Raw genomic sequence first — 19,630 nt, forward strand, 5'->3', positions numbered from 1 at the left:
ATATTTTAGAAATGTATCAATATTTATTCAATCATTAATCAAAAATGAAACATTTGGCAGCAGTTGAGATTTCCAGAGGAGTACATAAAGAGAAGCTTTTCTGTCTCCCGTTGCTAACATCGCTTCCATCAGTAGAGAGGAGCTCCGCCTCGTTGGCCAGCTCCTGAGACGGTTTTACTCTTAAACAGCAGAACCGAGTTTGGACCAAATGGATCAAGCAAACAGGAAGTGACTGAGATTCAAACCAGGAAAGCCCCTCAACTTCCTGAATAATAAAAAGGAAGAAGCTCCAGCTAACCTCCAAGCTAAACAGCTCCTGATTGGTCTTCTTCCACTGGAGCACCTCACTAGAAAAAGAGGATGGGACCCGAGTTTGAGCTCTGAGGACACCATGTTTGATGAAGACTGAAGCCACGCTCACGGCGCCCTCAGCGTAGCTTACGGCAGCTCTACGTTTCCATCCCACACAGGAGAAGTTTTATTGTGAATTCTTGAACACAAACTTTGTAAAACCGCGCTTCTGTAACAGACCATTTTTATTCTGTCGCTTCATTTTTCTCTTCAACAAAACAGCAACAAACAACTTTTCTGCTTCTAAACCTAAATCAGTGAAGAAGTTTCTCCTCCCAAACTGGGGAAGTAACAAACATTTTGGTTTCTTTGTGGCTTATATCTCGTAACTTTGACCTTTTGAAGTTTCTAAACTTTCACATTTTTTGCTGCAACTTAACAAAAACCATTTTTCTTTAAAGCCTCTGAAGAACTTTTATGAAGAATTCATGAAAATCCCTCAGTCTTTAGGTTTTGGCTCCAAAGGAACCCCTGAAGGGAATCAGAGATGTTCCACCGGTCCCGATCCAGCAGGACAAACAAACACTAGTTTCACTTCATTTCCCAGAGTGCATTTCTCAGAGCTGCTGCCTTCAGACTGATTTCACTGGGACTGGGTGGGGGGGTCGTCTCCCTGAAGGTCCAGCAGATGTTCTGATAAAAAGAGTCGATGAAAATTGATCTGAAGCAGAAAGAAAAGCTGGATTGATCTGATCTGATCGGGTCGAATCCAGAGTCAGAGGAAAATCCCCCCCCCCCCCCCCCCCCCTCATCTAGTCAGTCTTCATCCTTTTTCCTGGAGGAAGCTGCTTCATGTCCAGGAAGTCCCTCAGCCTCCTCCTCACAACCTCCAGTTTGGACCCCCTTCCCGTCCGCTCCCCGTCCCTTCTGACCTTCGGCAGCTCAGAGTCGACTCCTTTAGGACCTGAAGCGGCGCATTTCGGCGAGCTGCTTCCACCAGCAGGTGGCGCCTTTGAGTTTGAAGTTCTCCGGAGCAAAGGAAGAAGTTCTGATCCAAACATCTCCTTCACCTTGTTCTGGAAACTCTCTTGGAGGTCTTTTAAGGCGTCGTTCTGGAAGCAGAATAAAGTTTGATTTTGAGTTGATTTGAAATGGTTTATTTCAAGAATTACACACAAAAACAACACAATCGTCAGTTATACAATCATTCAAAGACGGATCAAACTTAAGATAATGAAACATTAAATTAAATATTGCTTAAAGGGACTGGAAGGAAGGTAGCATATATAATCCACCACTGTTCTACATGATTAATCATTATCTGGAACTTTTATCAGACAGAATTAAGAATCCTTAAGTATCAATAAATCACATGACAAAGATGAATTACTTAGTTATTATGTAAAAAAATAGACATATTTTAGAAATCAACATAGCAAACGCAGATCAGTTATCTAAAATATATGCAGATTATGTTAATAATAAAAATCGTGAATATGATTAAAAAATACTATATTATTAAAATAGACATAACACTGTTTCAAAAATCTTCATAGCAAAAATTAATCAAGTATCAAAGTTAAAAATATTTGCAAATTATGTTTTATTAGGAAAAATGATTAATCAATGTTTGGAGCAAGTGAAGAAATATCATTAGAAATCAATCAATTTAACCATTTTCAATAATTGATTAATCGTTTATTTTATTTTTTATTTTTTGTAATAAGGTAATGCTATGAAGTGAAATAAATAAGGCTCCATAATCTGTCGATTGACCAAGATTGGTATTATTCAGTCTTCTGCTGATTAACAGCCGTTCTTCTGGGTTTAACAGAGTTTATAGTTCTCTTCACTGTTATGTCTGCAGACATTAGATTCAGGTCCATGTCCTTCTTCAGCTGATATCAGCGGCGAGGTCAAGTTGTCTGCAGGTCAGAACTCTGTTGAGAATCAGGGTCTTTCAGACTTTTGGAGAAAGAGATGAATCCAGGCGCCATATTTCTTGAAATTATTTGGCTCTTTGATTTATTACTGCATGTTGTTTCAGACGTCCGTGATCAAGCACTTCTCAAAGTCCTTCATGTTGTTCACAACCAGAACCTTGGACCGGTCCGGTGGACCGAGTGGTTTGACATAAATCCTGCAGCCTTTAACCCAAGTGTTCTCAATCTGCTTACGCTTCCTGAGAAGCCGTGCATGTTTTGAGATTTCAGCATTCCTTCTGGTCAGATGGTCGTTAAGATAAGCAGCAGATCCCTTCAGATTCCTCCTTTGGTTCATCAGAGCTAGCTTGTGTTTTTGATCCAGAAACCTGATGAGGATCGCTGGTTTATCCGTCTCCTTTCTCCTGGGGAGCGGCTTGGAGGTCTCCATGCTATTTAGATCCAGGGAAATCCCTTTAGACGTGAGAAATGATTCCACTTGGTGTTCCAGAGATTCTCCATCGCTCCACGATTTAGAAGAACCGCTAGCAATGGTAGTGCTATTAGCATTCGCAATGCTAACTCCAGCTGCATTTAGCTTTGCCCGAGGTTTGATCGATAATCCAGTGAGAATGACATTATTCATCCTTACTTGTTGTTCCACATCGTCCAGTCTTTTCTCCAGAATGTCGACCCGTTTTCTTTTTGCTCATTTAGAGCTCGGAGTCTTCGGAAGTCTTCCATTAGCTCCAAGAGAGGAGCTAGCTTAGCGGTCACTTGCTCCATAAAAGGATACAACGCAGCTTTGATTTCATCAAGAGTCTTTTTAAGGTCTTTGTGGTCACCTGTCGGTTGGTTTTTCTTAGGGGCCATGGTCAGCTCTCTTTTTTTGGAGAAAATTAACTTTTAAGTCACTTGATGATAGTTGTGTAGCCGCCGTGAGCCACAGGCTGTAACGCGGAACCAGAAACTTGAAAGTCCTAAAATAAAAGTCCTAAAGCAAACGGATGGAAATTCAGACAAGACAAACAGAAATAAAAGCTCGACCCAAACAGCAGGAAGACCCGTGGTTCTGTGGTACCTGTGAGGTTTCCTCCATCAGGGTCCACAGCTCAGAGACCAGGTCTTCTGCCCTCTGGAAACCAGGAAGGCGCTGGCAGGTCAGGCGCTCCGAGATCCGCGTCAGGTCCAACAGAAAACCAGACTGGAATAAAAAGAGGACAATGATGGAAGACGGGTCACATAAGACCCAGGTCCTGATCCGCCCCTCCCTGCTCCATCTCCATCTTGCCCCACCCACTACTGGTCACCTGGATCAGGTGACGCCAGCATCACCTGATCCAGGTGACCAGCTTTCAATCAGGGCCTTTCAAGGACCAGAATAACCCAAGCAAGCCTCATGGGGGCGCTGTGGGTGACGGACACTGGTCTTAATGGTTCGTGGACGGAAGGTCAAAGGTCAGATGATTTGGAGGTGAAACAGAGATGAAGGAAACACAGAAACGGCATACGTGCCGGTGGGCGGAACCGACCTCAGACAGGCGACCGCAGCCCTCCACCAGCAGGTGCAGCACCAGAGTCTCACACTTCTGAAACACAAAAGTTTTCAGCTGACTCACAACATCCCCAACAAAACCTCTGGAGAAGCTCTGCTCCTGGAGAAACTCTGACCCTCTGGTCCAGCAGGCCGAGTCCAGACGTCTGACAGGCGGGTCGGTCTGAGCTGAACGGGTCTGCGGGGTCCGACAGGTCCTGACACAGCGAGCAGGTCAATGCCGACCTGCAGGGTGCAAAGCAGCAGAGAAGGAAACGCATCAGGCAGAAGGGCATTCTGGGTAAAATATTAAAACCGGATTCATAACGTAAAGCTGTGGTTCTGTTGCTTCAAGAGGAAGCAGGTCTTAATCTGGATCAGGAGTTCTTGCAGCATGAAACCCCTTCAATCCTCGTTACAAAGTCCTCCACACCACCAGAGGGCGCTCTGCTCTCCTTGAGAAGAAAACCTGGAAGAGTTTTGTGGCTGCAGAGTTTTGGCTTTTAATTTGAAAAAAGGCCTGAAGTTTATTTAGTTAACAACATCAAAACCTGACAGAACAAAACCGCTCCCTATGCCCCGCCCCCTTGACTTCTGGCCAATGGGAGCAGTGATCGTCACATGCGTGCTTTCGTTTACCAACTCCCACTTGCAAAAGCCTGACCTCAACCTGAACCACGGATCTGAGTACGCAGCAGGATCAGCTGAACAGAACCCAGTTCTGAGACCCTATGAGGTCCAGCATCAGTTTGCCCCGCCCCTCAGGGAGGAGACAAACGCTCCCACCAGGACAGCTTTGATTAGAAGTTAGACAGGAAGGCTGTACCAGATGTCCGGCCTGACCGGAGGAACGTGGCAGTCCCGGTGGTATCCTCGACCGCAGGAGACGCAGATCTTGGAGGCGTCGGAGGCGCCGCAGGTGGAGCAGGAGAGGATCTCCAGGGACAGCGGCTGGGTGAAGTCCGGGTTCTGGTCGTTCAGAGCGCCGTCATCGGTTGAAGAGCTGCCGGTGAAGTCCAGAGACTCAGCAGGAGTCTGAAACCAGAACGGTTGTCGGTTTAACGGCTTCAGGCTCACAGACCTGCAGGAATCCTTCGGTCGGGACGTCTCCACCTGAGAGATCTCCTGCATGTAGATCTCATCTTCGGCGTCTCCGATGATCAGCTGGAACCGAGGAAGAGGACGGTCCGGTCCGGACCAGCTCACAGGAAGTCTGAACAGAGACACTCTGGGCTGCAGCAGCCGGGAGTCCCGGCTCAGCGGAGCTCCTCCCCCTCCCGTTCCTGCCGCCAGCTTCCTGACAGGCGTCCCGTCTGGATCCAGACCTCCACACGGGGCGGAGGTGGGCTCCTCTGTGGCTGGAGGAGGCGCGGGTTTCTCTGGAGGTTCGGGTTCCACAGGGAAGGCGGGGGCGGGCTCAGCCTCCGGTTCTGAAGGTTCGGATGCAGATGAGCCGGGACCCCCCCTGCAAGAACCAGGATGTGGACTCGGCTCTTCCTGGGAGGGGTGGCGGTCTCTGAGACTTGGATGGGGGAGTGGAGGGGTCTTGGGTCTGAGGGGGCTCACAAAAGAACCAGGCTGCAAGCTGGCCCTCTCCCTCTGAAGTGTGTGGGGGGGCTCTTGGTCTTTGAGTGGGATGTGAGGGTAGGGTGGGGTGGGGGCGAGGGCTGACCTGGACGGCGGTGTTGATGGGGGGGGGCTCGGCAGCGATGGAGTAGTCGGCTTGGATGCTGCGAGCCCCCCAGGAGCAAACACCGATGGCTGCTGTTGAGAGGGGGGCTCTGGGGTGACAGCAGGTGTGATGGGGAGGGAGCAGGGGGGCGAGGAGGATGTGGTGAGATTTTTGCTCTGGGGGGCTAAGGAGTGAAAAAGCAGCGTGGAGGCGCCCCCAGAGGACTTTGTCTTTTTGGGGGGGTGTTTCCGAAAGGCAGCGGACCGCCCCCCCTGCGGGTCAGACGACCTTGCTGGCTTCTTCTTGGGGGGGTTGTGGTGTTTTTGTGGCCACTCTAAGAGCCGGCTCAACGCCGCGACCTCTGACCTGCTGATGACGTTGATCCGGACTTTTGAGGCGGCTGCAGGTGAGTACTGTGGGGGGGTAACACCGAGGGTGTCCAGGGAGGTGGGAGGAGGAGCAGGACAATTAACCGATAAGATGGGGGTGGGGTGAATATGCGCAGGAAGAGGAGCAAACGGAGGTGCCAGCTGAGAGGAGCAGACGCTGTCGGCTTGTTTGGCTTTTTTAGGGTCTGGGGGGGCGGGTGGAGGTGTAGGAGGAGCGTCAGCGGTGTGAACAGGGGGAGCATATGTGGAGTGACGCCATGACGACAATGACAGTAAAGAAGGGGCGGAGCTGTGGCTAACCAAAGGAGGTGGAGTCTCAGAGGAGAAGCTGCTGCAGGTTGAGGAGGTGGGAGGAGCAATGCCACTGATGGATGAGGAGGAGTTGGGAGGAGCAATCCTTTTAAAGGAGAAGGTGGGAGGAGCAATCCCATTAAAGAATGAGTAGGAGGTGGGAGGAGCAATGCCACTAAGGGATGAGGAGGTGGGAGGAGCAATGCCATTGAAGGATGAGGAGGAGGGGGGAGGAGCAATGCCACTAAGGGATGAGAAGGTGGGAGGTGTAATGCCGTTGAAGGATAAAGAGGAGGTGGGAGGAGCAATGCCACTAAGGGATGAGGAGGTGGGAGGAGCAATCCCTTTAAAGGAGAAGGTGGGAGGAGCAATCCCATTAAAGAATGAGAAGGAGGTGGGAGGAGCAATGCCACTAAGGGATGAGGAGGTGGGAGGAGCAATACCACTAAGGGATGAGGAGGAGGTGGGAGGAGCAACGCCACTGATGGATGAAGAGGAAGTGGGAGGAGCAATCCCATTAAAGAATGAGAAGGAGGTGGGAGGAGCAATGTCACTGATGGATGAGGAGGAGGTGGGAGGAGCAATCCCATTAAAGAATGAGAAGGAGGTGGGAGGAGCAATGCCACTGATGGATGAGGAGGAGGTGGGAGGAGCAACGCCACTAAGGGATGAGGAGGTGGGAGGAGCAATGCCACTGATGGATGAGGAGGAGGTGGGAGGAGCAACGCCACTAAGGGATGAGGAGGTGGGAGGAGCAACGTCACTGATGGATGAGGAGGAGGTGGGAGGAGCAACACCACTAAGTGAAGAGGAGGTGGGAGGAGCAACTTCATGGAGACATGAGGTATCCTTTTTGGGGGCTTGGTACGCGGAGAAGGGAACCCAGGACACCTCGATCTTTCCTGCGAAGACAAAGTCAGACAAATCTTAAGAAAGGTCTGCTCCTCATCTTCAGGAGGTGAAGATGAGGAGCAGACTATGGCCTGAGGAGCAGCGGTCACAGGAGGAAATTACCGAACTGCAGGATGCTGTCCATGGACTGCTGGTCGCTGATGACCTTCAGACAGGCCATGGTCTTGGGGGGGGCAGAGTCCTGGCTGATGAGGTCCTTCACCTGGGGTTTAATCTGAGGAAGGACAAAGGTCAAAGGTCAGACGGATCTTCTTCTGGTTGGACCCGTCGGAACCCCCCCTCCCCCAAACTGGAGGACAGGTGTGGGCGGAGACTGTCACCTGCGCCATGCAGCCCAGCAGCTCCAGCAGGTCGCTGAGGTTCTGAGCCTGGACGGCGGCGGCCGTCACCGCCATGCAGCTCTGCTGCAGCTGCTTCACCTTCAGCATCCGGCGGCGGATCTTCTGCCGCTCCCAGTCGTGGACCTTCTGTTCAAAGACAGGAGGCGCATGAACAGCAGCCCAGCACCTCCTCTGAGGAGGCCAGGAGGCGCCAGGACCACGTCTGGACCGGAGCTTCTGGTCCAGACGTTCTTCATCACCAGCGTTCTTCACAGACAACCGCGCCCCACACACATGCACACACCCACCTTCACACACACACTCACACACTGTTTCCTCCTGGAGATGGACTCACCTGCACCTCCTGCAGGACCTTCTCCAGCCTCCTGGACAGGAACTCTGCGAGGGCGGAGAAGTTCTTCTGCAGCTTGGTCTTGATGAAGGTCTCATGCTGAGACAGAACCACCAGTCTGGAAGGACAGCAGAACATCAGCGGAGAACCAGCCCGTTCCGTCAGCGGGTCGGTACCGGACATTTGTCCCGCCCCGCCTCACCTCTCCTCCATCTCCACGATGCTCCTCCTGGAGGCCTGCATCTGCTCCTGGAGCGGGTCGATGGAAGAACCCAGCTGCTTCTTCAGACACTCCACCGCTTTGCTGATGAACTCAAAGCTGCAGGAAGAAGCAGAACCGTCGTCAGGCGGAGCGGACCTTCAGGAGCCGGTTCTGCTGCGGCGCACGGACCTGTGGTTCTTGTGGGCCACCAGCTGACAGTCCCTGCAGGTCATCTGGTTGCACCTGAAGCAGAAGAGCTGCAGCGTCTCGGACGGGTGGAGGCTGCAGAACTTGGTGGGAGCGATGGAGCGGACCTCTTAGGACGACAGAGAGGAGGTTAAATGAGGAGGAGGAGGAGTCAGGAGCACCTCAGACCCCCCCCCCCCCCCCCCCCACCGGAGTGCTGAATCTGACACCTGCTGTCAAGCACGGCGGCGGAGGGCTGATGGTGTGGGCGTGTTTACAACAGAACTAACAAAGAACGAGAGTGATGAAGCTCCTCCCCGTTTGGAGGCAGGTAACCTGTTCTGACGGAAAGACCCCCGTCGGCGGGGGGCGTCAGGGCAGAGGGAGGGGTGGGGGCTCTGACCTGGTGGCGCTTGGTCGAGGAGTTTGTGCCTCCGGGTCACGGTGACCCGCCGATGAGCCGAAACGCAGTCGTGGCACAGAGCCTCATTACAGTCCACGCACCAACACCAGACCGGGGCGCCGCCGCAGCTCCCGCACTGAGGGGGGAGAGACAGACGTGAGGGGACAGAACACCACGGATCTGCTAAACATGGCGGGTTAGCCCCGCCCACAAAAGGATGCTGCAGTTCACACTGATCTATTCTGGAGTCAAACTGGTTCCAGGGTTCTGTTGTTCGGTTCTGGACCTGAGACCAAAACAGGTTCTTGTCTTTCCGACTAAACCAGATCCAGCGTTCACTCTGAGCAAGAATCAGATTCCTGGAGTAATCTGATTCCTTTCAAACAGATGACTGGCATCATCTGATGGAGGCCTTCAGATTAAACCACCAATCTGACTCGGATCAGAACTCTGGGGTTCCTGTGAACCGGTTCTGTGACCTCAGAGCTTCCTCTTTTAGTTTAGTTTATGGTTGAACAGCTTTTCCAGGTCAGAACCAGAACCTGAGATCTGTGCAGACCCAAGCTCACCTTCTGGGCTGGGGAGTCCTCTGCCGGTTCCGTGAGGTCCACAGACGTCATCTTCTGTGTGTGTGAGGGGGGGGGGGGGGACACTTCAGAACCTCAGTAGCAGAACCTCTGGGTCAGAACTGAACAGCTTCCAGTCTACAGAGAACCAGCACAGACAGAACCACCGCGGCGCAGGACCCGACCGGTCCTGACCCGCTGCTGGCTCGGTTCGGATGGTGGTTTTTGTCCCGAGTAAGGCGGGACATCACAGGCCAGGGTGGGTTCAAGGTTCGGCCCCAAAACAAAAACCCAGATTCTGACCGGACTCACCGCCAGCTGTATCCGTGCCGCCAAACCGGAACCGGAAGGTAAGGTTCTAACATTTAAAGAGTTTGGTACCGAAAACGATAGTTTGGACCTCTCTTGTGGGTCTTATCTGAAGTCCTGATACGCACGCGCAGATCTGTCTTCTTCTTCGTGTCTCTTATCTTTCTTTTCTTTCTTATGTCGGTCCAGCTGGTTGGTGCCGACAGCGCCACCGCCTGGTCTGGAGTGAGATGACACACAGACACAGAGTTTCCATACTGGGATCTGTACATTTAATTCTACATGCTGCGTTTGTTCTGACAGATTCATTTTCTGTACTTCAAGAACCTTAGTTTTTCTCAAAAATAACATAAAATCTGTTCAGACTTCTGCAGAGAATCAGATTATCTTGAGTTTTCCTAAATGTTCTATGAAAACGGCTCTTTAATTATTGATCAAACTGCAATACTTCAGGTTCAAACAAACAAATACATAAATGTTGGTCCAGTTCATCCCCTCCAGGTCGGTTCTGGGTCGGTCCGTCATCTGCAGCAGCTGAAGTTCAGAAGTCTGACAAGATTCTGGACGTTGGGTGGTCAGCAATGTCTGCGCAGACGTTGCAGCAGCGTCTGCGGTGGTGCATCTGCATGTGGAACAGACAATCTTCCTAATGGACCAGATTTCCATGTGAAATGTGTGGATTTGCGTAGAGGAGGCGGCGAGGTGGAACGCTCCTTTATCTGAACCATCAGAACGACCCGATTAATCAAATCATCTGAGGACGACAATTTCATGCAAACCCCCCCAGCGGGGTGGAGGTGGGGGGCAGATATCCCGGTAAAAAGACGGACCCACATGTGAAACCGCACAGGTTCAAGCCCGGCTCAACAGATATCTGCTGACATGCTTTGACCTCGTCAGTGCTGGTTCTGGTGGGTTCTGCTGTGACATCATCATTGCTGGTTCTGCTGGGTTCTGCTTTGAGGCTGTTTGCATGTCCGATGGATTTGAATAAGTCGTTTTCAGTTTTCTGGGTTTGCATCCAAACAAATCTTTGCTGCCTGAAGTCGCCCAGTTCCAGAACCTTTGACTGCTTTAAAAAACGGGGGGGGGGGGTCATGGTCTATAAAACCTGGGCCGCCCTGGTTTCTCCTCACTCGGACCAAACGGATCTCCTCGTTCAGGTGGGTCACGCCTCCTTTGGTATATTTTACTAGATTTCAGATCTTCATCCACTTTCTGAAGAGAAGAAGAGTTTAGGAGAGTCTGACGGAGGGCCGCCATGGTTTTTCAGCTGGAAACAGCTTTTCTTTAGTGAGTGCAGAACCTCAAACATTTGTCCGTTTCTCCATCAGTTCCTCATGTTCTGCACATTTGTGGTTCTGGAACAAAAGCACGCGGGTCGATGGGTGACTCAGCAGTTTCTTCAGCCCACAGGAGGTTCTGAGCTCTGGGTTCTTCTCGGGTCAACAGGGGTCGGTTCAGGAAGATTCCGCTCGGCTTGTTGACCCGCTGCTTTCATGATCCAGGGTGGTGGGCAGTTTCTTCTCACTCCTCCCTTTCAGCACAGCCACCTCCTTCCCGCTCCTCCTGTTTTCCACACCACCCCCCCTCCCATGGGAGTCCCACAGAGGAAGACCTCCTCCTGCTGTGCGGACGCTCGCTTGGGTTTCAGCGTTGTCTCTGCTGCATCTTCTCAGGTCCAAACGTCTTCAGCTCTCCGTCATGGCGGGATCCAGACTGAGCGTCCTGCTGCTGATCTCAGGTCAGTTGCGGTCCAGATCCACCTGCGGCCTCCCTCCTGCGGTCCGGGTTCAGCTTCGTCTCCTCCGTCTCTTTCAGGATGCCTGCAGGTCTGTGACCTCCAGCCTGACCTCCTCGTCAGGCGTTTCCGGTACGTGGGCCTGCAGAAGACCTGGAGCGAAGCCCAGACTTACTGCAGGGAGACGTTCAAAGACCTCGCCACCATCCAGAACCTCAACAACAACACCGAGGCTCAGCAGGCAGGTGGACGCTCCCAGTTCTGGATCGGGCTCTTCAACGGGACCTGGAGGTGGTCCCAGGAGGAGGAGCGGGACAGCAACCCCAGCACCTGGTTCAAGAACTGGAACACCGGTGAGCCTGGGAGCGGGTCGTGCGTGAGCATCAACAAAGCCGGCATGTGGTTCGCCAAAGACTGCAGCGCCCTGAACGCCTTCGTCTGCTTCAGCGGTGAGTCCCCCCCCCCCCATGCGGTTCTGCTCAGATATAGGAGGGAGTTTCAGAGAATCTGTGTCTGAAATGTAGGAGAACTTCCAGCTAGGCTGTGCGGTTCTGGATGTGTGCCGGTCCGGGGAACCTGTCCGGTGTCGATTCTGTTTGCTGATCCTGTGTTCCTGCAGCTGAAACGGGCCAGCACGTCCTGGTGGACCAGCAGAAGAGCTGGTTGGACGCCCAGGCCCACTGCAGGTCGCAGCACACGGACCTGAGCAGCATCAGGAGCCTGGTGGAGAACGCTCAGGTCTCTGCAGTGCTGCCGGCCCAGACCCAGATGAACATCGGATCCCTGTTTGGTAATCTGCTGGGGGGGAGCTTTTCTACTTCTACTTCTACTTCCCCCACGTCTGCCTGGATTGGCCTGCACAGATCGCTGTGGGCGTGGTCAGATGGCAGCGGCGCCGCCTTCAGGCAGTTCGGCTTGGTGCAGTCCAACGGCAGAGACGACTGCGTCTTGATGGACTCCTCGTCATCCACCTGGTTCTGGCGCCCCTGCACCGAGTACCACCCCTTCCTCTGCAACACAGGTGAGCCTCGGGTTCTGATCGGGACCCGGTGCTGCAGGTCTGACCCGGTTTTCCTGTTTGCCCGCAGACGTCAGACCCATGATGATGCGGACGGTGAAGGTCCGGATGAGTTCGGCGTCGGCGGACCTTGGCGATCCTGTGGTGCAGAACTTGGTGTTGGAGCAGGTCAGGTTCTCAGAAAAACGTGTTAGAAAGGAGATCAGGTGATCACCTTCTGACGTAACGATCAGACGCTGGAATCACACCCAAACCCCCAGATCTCCAAATGTTTTTGAAATAAAACTGTTAACTTCAGACTAAAATAGGCAGTGCATGAATTAAAAGCTTCCCTAAAGTCAGGGGTGAGCAGTCAACTCTGTCAACTGTCAACTCTGCTGCCCTCTGGTGGTCAGGATGAGTTCCTGCAGCTTCAACCATCACTGATGATGTGACCCCTCTGTTTCAGCTGAAGAAGAGGATAGAGGATGAAGAAGGGAGGGAGGTGAGGCTGAACTGGAGGATGCAGCCTGATGGACAGGTTTTTCGCCGGGAAGAGGACACAGCGCCCCCTCCTGTCTGCCAGCAGGAAGACGCCTGTGGGACGGTTTAGCATCAGGAAGACCCCACGCTCTGTTTTTGTCACATTTTAGTCAGTTTGCTTCTAAATACTAATAAATTAGGCTGACAGAATTCCTGAAAGATGGTCAAACAAACGAGATCTTCTATGAATCTAGAATTTATTTAATTCTTAGAAAATATATTTACCATATAAATAGGATTTGACTTAACTAGAATGCATTGGAGATGGTTAGAGTGCAGTTCCATGAGTGTCCTGTAGGGGCTCCTCCACATCAGCAGCTTGAAGGAGGCCAGACTGTTGGAAGTCCGTCCCTTTTTTTAATCCTGTTTTGACAAATTCGAGCTGTTTTTACCCCAAACTGCCTCATTTGGAAAAGTTTTATTCTGTAAAGAAATAAATGTTGGAGCAGACATTTCCTAAAGTTTAAGAACAGAAACGCTTTTATGATCTACAGAGCCGTGTCGAATTATTTCACTTCCTTTGGTCTCTGACTAGACAAACGTACCCAAAGCCATTTGAGAGGCCGTGATAATTCTGGATCAATAAATACTTCATCACCGTCACATTTTAAATGAATTTAAGATTCTACATGTTATTAACGTGATCCATTTCAGGCCTTCAAAGCTGGTTTTTGTGTTTGGTTTTGCACTTGATGCACTTTCTGATTAAAAAAACAAAACACCTTAACAATTTTAATAATTTTACCTTTTAATTATATCTAAAAGTGTCTGACGGAAACTTCTGACCATAAATAAAAACATTTCCGATTGGCTGAAAAGCTTTAAGCTGTTTTTAATAAACTGAAGACAAACATCCTTTAAAGTCAGAAAAGCTTCTGAGCTTCACATGTTTTGGAGATTCCAGGAGAACGGTTCCAGATGGAGCTCCGAGAAGAACCTCCATGAATCAATGCAGAGCCCACGCCTCCATTCAAAAGCAGAAACTTTATTCACATAGACACAGACGACGAGGCCGGGATGGAAAACACGTCAGCAACCTTCCCAGAGTAAAAAAGGCAAACGTTAGCAGGAGAACATCGGGTTAACGAGCCGCTCGGATGATGAAGGAACAAACGTTTGAGGTTTCTGTCGTCTGCAGATCCTCCCGTTTTAGTCTAGCATCTTAAAGTTTACCAGACAGAAGAGCAAAAGCGTCCAAACAGTTTATTTACTGCAAAGTGAAGACGTGAATTCTGATCGTAAGCAGTTCTACTCATGAAGATGAAGTTTGTCCTTGTAGTTTTCCTGAAACATGATTTAAAACGGTCTGAAAAGACGTCACTGTGATGCTAAACTTTATTATTGTCGTACAAATAATGATGCAGATTACTGTGTGAAAATGGTTTTATTCATTAAAATCTTTTTATGCTTAAAACGTTTTTCTTGCCTTAAAAGGACGTTTTTCCACTAATCGGACATTGAGATTGTTAAATATTGGGATTTCTTTATGAATGTAAATTTCAATAAAACCACTTTGACCTTTCTGACTGAACTGATTAGATTGTACTTCCTCTTTAAAGTCATTTTTGGCTCCTCCTCCTTCCACCTGCATTTTTGTCTGGAACTAAAATCATTTATGACTGGCTCCCCAAGTAGCACCTCCTGGTGGCCAGGACCGGTTTGGCGTCCAGGACGGGGCGTGGCGAGGCGGGTCACTGCAGCAGGCAGTTGCACTTGGCGCCCTTTTCCTTGTGCATGGTCTTGAAGAGCTCGATGGCCTGGTTGTTGAAGAGCTTCCAGAAGGCGTCGAAGGAGATGTTCTGGCCTTTCTGGACCTCCATCTGCTGCAAGACCTTCGCCATGCCGTCCTCGTTCTCCATCGTCTGCCGACAGGAAGCAGAAAGGCACTCAGATCGCACGCCACTGCTCAGAACCTTTGACCGAACCCGAGAACTGGACCGAGTCCCCCCCCGTTCCAAACAGGAAGTGGCTCAGAGAAGCCAAAATCCCAAAGACTTCTATTGAAAAATAAAACAGCTGATAGTCATTCTATGGATTAGCAGTAACAATCGTAGGTACGGGCAGTACGGGCAGTAGCCCGGGGCGCCAATTCAAAAGGGGTGCCTGTTAAACGCTTGGAGAGGGAAAAAAAGAGTCTTCAACGCAATGCTTTTCTAATATCGCTTATGTTGGGTGTAGTAGAATCTACTTTGTTAAATATTTATATAACAGGTATTTCTGCATTTATGTGTGAAATGGACAAACAAAAAACCATGAGGTCACCGAGGTGAACATTGGTTTAGTCCACGCCCTCAGTGGGGAGGTTTACTGTCAAGCTCCAGAACGCCAGAAATGGACAGAAAAGGTCCAAACCCATCTGAAGAAGAGGAGTCGAGGGATGAAGAACAGGGTTTGTCCTCAGAGATGCACATTTTCTAGTGTGACGACAATGACGTCAAACACTTGACTAAACCTGAATGAGGCGTAAATGTTGCTGCTGACACGGTTAATTATTTTTCTCTACAACTGTAGTTCTGCCTTTACTTGTAACGTTGGCGGTTACCCTCAGACTGTGTGTTTTACTGTACGCCTGAGGAGCCTCAAGTCAGCAGCGTGATTGGACGGGCGGGGTGATGTCAGCAGTACCTTGGCCAGCAAAGGCATTTCCTTGGAGATCATGCTCTTAAACTGGGAGGGGTTCAAGGTGGACCCGCCGTCCGCAGCGCTGTGGAACTTCGTCACCACAGAGTTGATGGCGTTCTCCAGATCCGACAACTGGAAGAGAAAAACCCGGGAAGCGTCTGACGTTAGGATCAACCATCTGAGAATCCCCTGCAGGACGGCGTTTGTCTGGGAGGAACCACGAATAAAAAATGAAAAAAACCTGAAGATTTGGTGGTTTGGAAAAGCTGTGTGTTACTAAACCCTGATCTGAGACTGCAGGCTTGATCAAAAGAGACACAGATCCGAGCATTCTGGGTAAAATAGTCGTAACATATGAAATGATCAGAAGAGCAGCTGCTGGAACCGCAGGCGGTTCGGTCCGAATCACTCCAGACATGGAACAAACGGGCACAGCTACATGTGAACACGCACATTTCCGAGCGCGGTGTGAACGCAACATCAGGTGCAAAATGTACGTCTGAGAACTTCAGCTTCAGCCGTCACGGCGGACTTCTGTAAGTCAGCCTGTTGGGTTTGTGGAGCTGATGAAAGCCCGCTAGCAGGCCGCTCGCAGAAACCCCAACGCCAACGCTGGCTGTGGGAGGGGCCGAGTCTCTGACTGCAGAAGAGCTGCATAGACAGAAAAACAAAACTAGAAGGTTCTTCACATCACGGTCCTCTGACAGAACCGGAAAACTCCTCGTGGTTTTGATAAAACGGATGAACCTGGAAGTGGAAAAAAGAAAAGCTGCTGGACGGCAACGGCAGGGAAGAAAGGGGCGGAGCCTGAAGCTTTAAAGCAAACACAGGCACACGGAGACCAGAACGACGGTTCTGTAGACGCTGGAGTCCAAAGAGACTCTTCGGGTCACTGTGAGCAGAGCCAGAACCCCACGTTTAAAGCTGTGGAACGTTCCTCATGCAGGAGCAGAGACAGTTCTGCAGAACACAGACGGTTCTGCAGAACACAGACGGTTCTGCAGAACACAGACGAAGGTTCTAAAGGAGCAGAGACGGTTCTAAAAGGAGCAGAGAAGGTTCTGCAGAACAGAGACGGTTCTAAAGGAGCAGAGATGGTTCTGCAGAACAGAGACGGTTCTGCAGAACAGAGACAGTTCTGCAGATCAGAGACGGTTCTAAAGGAGCAGAGAAGGTTCTGCAGAACAGAGACGGTTCTAAAGGAGCAGAGATGGTTCTGCAGAACAGAGACGGTTCTAAAGGAGCAGAGATGGTTCTGCAGAACAGAGACGGTTCTAAAGGAGCAGAGATGGTTCTGCAGAACAGAGACGGTTCTAAAGGAGCAGAGATGGTTCTGCAGAACAGAGACGGTTCTGCAGAACAGAGACAGTTCTGCAGATCAGAGACGGTTCTAAAGGAGCAGAGAAGGTTCTGCAGAACAGAGACGGTTCTAAAGGAGCAGAGATGGTTCTGCAGAACAGAGACGGTTCTAAAGGAGCAGAGATGGTTCTGCAGAACAGAGACGGTTCTAAAGGAGCAGAGATGGTTCTGCAGAACAGAGACGGTTCTGCAGAACAGAGACAGTTCTGCAGATCAGAGACGGTTCTAAAGGAGCAGAGAAGGTTCTGCAGAACAGAGACGGTTCTAAAGGAGCAGAGATGGTTCTGCAGAACAGAGACGGTTCTGCAGATCAGAGACGGTTCTAAAGGAGCAGAGAAGGTTCTGCAGAACCAGAGAAGGTTCTAAAGGAGCAGAGACGGTTCTTCAGAACAGAGTCTAATGGAAAGAATCCAGTCTCGTGTTCTGCTCTCTCGGTGTCTCACAGACAGGAGGCCCGCTCAGGTTCTGAAAGAACCACTTCTCCATGAAGGCCTCAGACTTTCACTTCTGCTCTCTGCGTTTAGAAACGGACGCTAAAGTTTAGCTTCTGATGGAGCTGAAGGCGGCGTTGGAGGCGGCGTTGGAGGCGGCGTTCAGGAGACGAGGAATCTGAGACGGCGCTGCGGCGCTGGAATGTCAGGAATGTCAAACTTCCTCATAACTCCTCGTTTGCAATCTGAGCCGCAGCTTCTTGGTTCAACCAGGAAACGGGCAGATTTCCAGAAACAGGAAGTCCCAGCTTGCGTTTGCCTCTTTCTGGTGTCTCTGTGAGCCAATCAGAGGCGACTGCAGGTATTTTATGTGAACGGTTTATGTGTCGGCAGCAGCCCATGAAACCACAGGTTTCAGGTTACAAAGTCTAACGGATTTTCCCATCACTGTGTCTTGCAGGTTGAAAGCCGGGGTCGGTGAACCCCGAGGCCGGGGGAGGCGGCTGTGCGGCGCCTCAGGCTGATGCAGGAACAGCTGGATGACATCAGCCCGCCGCTCTGCTTGTGAAGGAGGGCGGCGGCCAGACAAATCTGCCTGGCGTCCCAGAAAGCACGTTCCTTCTCCGGTTCCCAGATGATCTGGATCTAAAAGGCTGCTTTCTTCGTCCCACCCACCCTAAAACCTTGAGGTTTTTAATTTGTTTGAGTGATTTTGAAAATGAAGGAATGACAGGAAGCAGATCTCATCTGTAGACTGAAGAATTCGTGGTTTTTCAGCTTTGTGTCGCTGCGTTCGTCAACAGACGATCTTCAGACGAGATTAAAAAGGAATTCCAAGATAATCCTTTTGTTTAAACAAAGGAGGCTCAGACTCAGAAGATCTCCTCTGCCACGTTAGTCTGGGTTTTTCTGTGAAAGCCCACCTGAGGGTCTCAGGGGGGAGGAGCTGTAGTCCGGTCAGAATGGGGGGGTGGGAGTGTTGGTCTTTGAAGTTTGGCTAAAGGACCAACCGGGTCTGGAAACAGGATCGTCTGGAGAAGGTTCTGGTTGGATCCTGCTGTTGATCCAAACTCTGCGTGTTCCTTCTGACAGCAACCACAGACGTTTTAATGGTTGACATGGGTTTGACTATTTCCTGGAAACCAGCAGGCTTTAGTCTGAACCACAGTGAGCCCAGCATCCTGACCACGGAGGTTCTTTGAAACCCCAGAAAAGGTTTACGTGAAACGTCTTCCTTCCTGAAACAAGCCAAGAACGTCTCAGTTTGACCTCCAGCTCTAGCTAAGCGACCAGAAGGTTCGAGTCCGGCTGTGGATCAGCAGAAACCGGCCAGCACTGATGCAGACTCTACTGGAAGACTTAGGTCAGAAACAGAATGGGGTTGACCTCTCATCCCTGTCCTCGTTTCCATGGTTACCTGATCATTCCTACAGTATTAATAAAGATACAACATACAAACTTTATTGCTGTGAACAGGAGCCAGTATCCGGTCAGCTCTTATTTTGAAAAATATTTCTGAACGTTCGGAGGCTTTGATCTTTTATTTTTGCTCAAAGAAATAAAGAGAATAAATCTCTGACATTCATCATCAGCACTGATGACGTCAGACCGCGTTTTTAACCAGGACTCCTTCCTTTACCAGAGTTTGTTCCTGAGACACGCAGGAAATCCACGGGGAAAGTGGGTGGGGCTACCTGTGAGGTGAGCGCAGGTAGGGACACGGAAACTCCCGTAGGAGCTTTTACAAAGTCCGGGGTTTGTAACAAACCCAGCTGGACCTTTTGGATCAGGATCTTTAGGAAATCGTATGATTTCCAGGGTCTGCGCGTGCACAAACGCGCGTGGACCCGCTGCGGTATGTGGGGACGTCCCCTCAGACGGTTCTGCGGCCTCACAGAACCGGACCGAGTCTCTGCGGTTCCGTTAAGCTGTAAACAGACATGGAATGTGGAGGCTCCGAAGGCCCGGTTTCTGTCGGAACCAGACTCGGAGTTCTTCGGAACCGATCACAATCACTTTGAAAACTTTTTTTTTTCATGAAGCAACTTTGACCGTGGAGATCAGGAGGGGCGCGCGCGCCTCCCGGACCCACCGCCGCCCCGCAGACGGTCGCCTCTCGGTATTAGATCCCCCGATCGCTTACCTTGCTCTCCATCTGTGCAGGTTCGATCCCCGAGCAGAACCAGACAAAAACGGAACACAAATAGAGCACCGAAACCGGGACTCGGAGAGACGAATCGCTTCCTGCTGAGTCCTCCCACTGCACGCGCGTGCACGCACGCGGCCGTTACCCCTTATCGGCCCCGCCCTGACAGACAGGGGGCTGACCCGTCCGACCGGTTCTCCAGAATCAGCTCTTCTTCAAACTTTCTGGACCTGAAGTCCAGAGCTGCCGCCGTTCCGTCATCAGGGTTCTGCGCAGACACACCTGCGCAGGTGAGACAACTCACTTCCTTTTTTGTTATTGATCAGTTAGACATAAAAAAAAGCCATGTTGAGACCAAATATGGTCATTTCCTAACCCCGCCCCAGACAGCGAGGCATGTCAAAAGCAGAGCCCCCTTCCCCCCACACACAACAAGGCACTC

General features: G+C 50.8%; 3 protein-coding genes across 8 annotated transcripts; 1 reads left to right on the plus strand and 2 right to left on the minus strand.

Annotated features, from left to right (window-relative positions):
• Window positions 1-7: 7 nt before the first annotated feature.
• On the minus strand, window positions 8-9,517 carry LOC111948975 (transcription intermediary factor 1-beta-like). 5 transcript variants are annotated; one of them, XM_023964477.1, is made up of 13 exons: window positions 9,353-9,515; window positions 9,044-9,097; window positions 8,475-8,610; window positions 8,075-8,201; window positions 7,886-8,002; window positions 7,687-7,801; window positions 7,332-7,478; window positions 7,114-7,225; window positions 4,574-7,001; window positions 3,885-3,993; window positions 3,746-3,802; window positions 3,295-3,417; window positions 8-1,403 (listed from the first exon to the last, which is right to left on the minus strand). In XM_023964477.1, exons 2-13 carry the CDS (start codon window positions 9,092-9,094, stop codon window positions 1,104-1,106), a joined length of 3,822 nt encoding a protein of 1,273 aa, XP_023820245.1. In that variant the 5' UTR covers window positions 9,095-9,097; window positions 9,353-9,515; the 3' UTR covers window positions 8-1,103. The 5 variants fall into 5 exon arrangements, with proteins under 5 accessions (XP_023820245.1, XP_023820248.1, XP_023820249.1 ...); XM_023964480.1 differs by having other exon boundaries at window positions 4,574-4,782; window positions 4,861-7,001; window positions 9,044-9,515; XM_023964481.1 differs by having other exon boundaries at window positions 4,574-4,750; window positions 4,829-7,001; window positions 9,044-9,515.
• A 66-nt stretch (window positions 9,518-9,583) lies between these two features.
• On the plus strand, window positions 9,584-14,158 carry LOC105356061 (macrophage mannose receptor 1-like). 2 transcript variants are annotated; one of them, XM_020710531.2, is made up of 5 exons: window positions 10,978-11,093; window positions 11,171-11,539; window positions 11,710-12,111; window positions 12,179-12,276; window positions 12,557-14,158. In XM_020710531.2, the coding sequence occupies exons 1-5, from the start codon at window positions 11,054-11,056 to the stop codon at window positions 12,698-12,700; spliced, it is 1,053 nt and encodes a 350-aa protein (XP_020566190.1). In that variant the 5' UTR covers window positions 10,978-11,053; the 3' UTR covers window positions 12,701-14,158. The 2 variants fall into 2 exon arrangements, with proteins under 2 accessions (XP_011484162.2, XP_020566190.1); XM_011485860.3 differs by having other exon boundaries at window positions 9,584-11,539.
• s100a14 (S100 calcium binding protein A14) lies at window positions 13,600-19,439 on the minus strand. The gene is made up of 3 exons (XM_004078428.4): window positions 19,186-19,439; window positions 15,256-15,384; window positions 13,600-14,492 (listed from the first exon to the last, which is right to left on the minus strand). Exons 1-3 carry the CDS (start codon window positions 19,195-19,197, stop codon window positions 14,322-14,324), a joined length of 312 nt encoding a protein of 103 aa, XP_004078476.1. The 5' UTR covers window positions 19,198-19,439; the 3' UTR covers window positions 13,600-14,321.
• Between the last annotated feature and the right edge of the window lie 191 nt (window positions 19,440-19,630).

The sequence above is a fragment of the Oryzias latipes genome, chromosome 16, assembly GCF_002234675.1.
Source record: "Oryzias latipes chromosome 16, ASM223467v1".
Taxonomy (NCBI): domain Eukaryota; kingdom Metazoa; phylum Chordata; class Actinopteri; order Beloniformes; family Adrianichthyidae; genus Oryzias; species Oryzias latipes.

Bases quoted from the DNA above. Each gene is read 5' to 3' on its own strand.
- LOC105356061 (XM_011485860.3), top strand. From the start codon at position 10,849: ATGATCCAGGGTGGTGGGCAGTTTCTTCTCACTCCTCCCTTTCAGCAC. The intron at 11,540-11,709 runs GTGAGTCCCCCC...GTGTTCCTGCAG, and splicing joins CGCCTTCGTCTGCTTCAGCG to CTGAAACGGGCCAGCACGTC. The intron at 12,277-12,556 runs GTCAGGTTCTCA...CCTCTGTTTCAG, and splicing joins AGAACTTGGTGTTGGAGCAG to CTGAAGAAGAGGATAGAGGA.
- LOC111948975 (XM_023964477.1), bottom strand. From the start codon at position 9,094: ATGACGTCTGTGGACCTCACGGAACCGGCAGAGGACTCCCCAGCCCAG. The intron at 7,479-7,686 runs GTGAGTCCATCT...GTCTTTGAACAG, and splicing joins AGGTCCTGCAGGAGGTGCAG to AAGGTCCACGACTGGGAGCG. The intron at 1,404-3,294 runs GTACCACAGAAC...TTCTGCTTCCAG, and splicing joins TGATGGAGGAAACCTCACAG to AACGACGCCTTAAAAGACCT.
- s100a14 (XM_004078428.4), bottom strand. The intron at 14,493-15,255 runs GTACTGCTGACA...TCCTGTCGGCAG, and splicing joins AAATGCCTTTGCTGGCCAAG to ACGATGGAGAACGAGGACGG.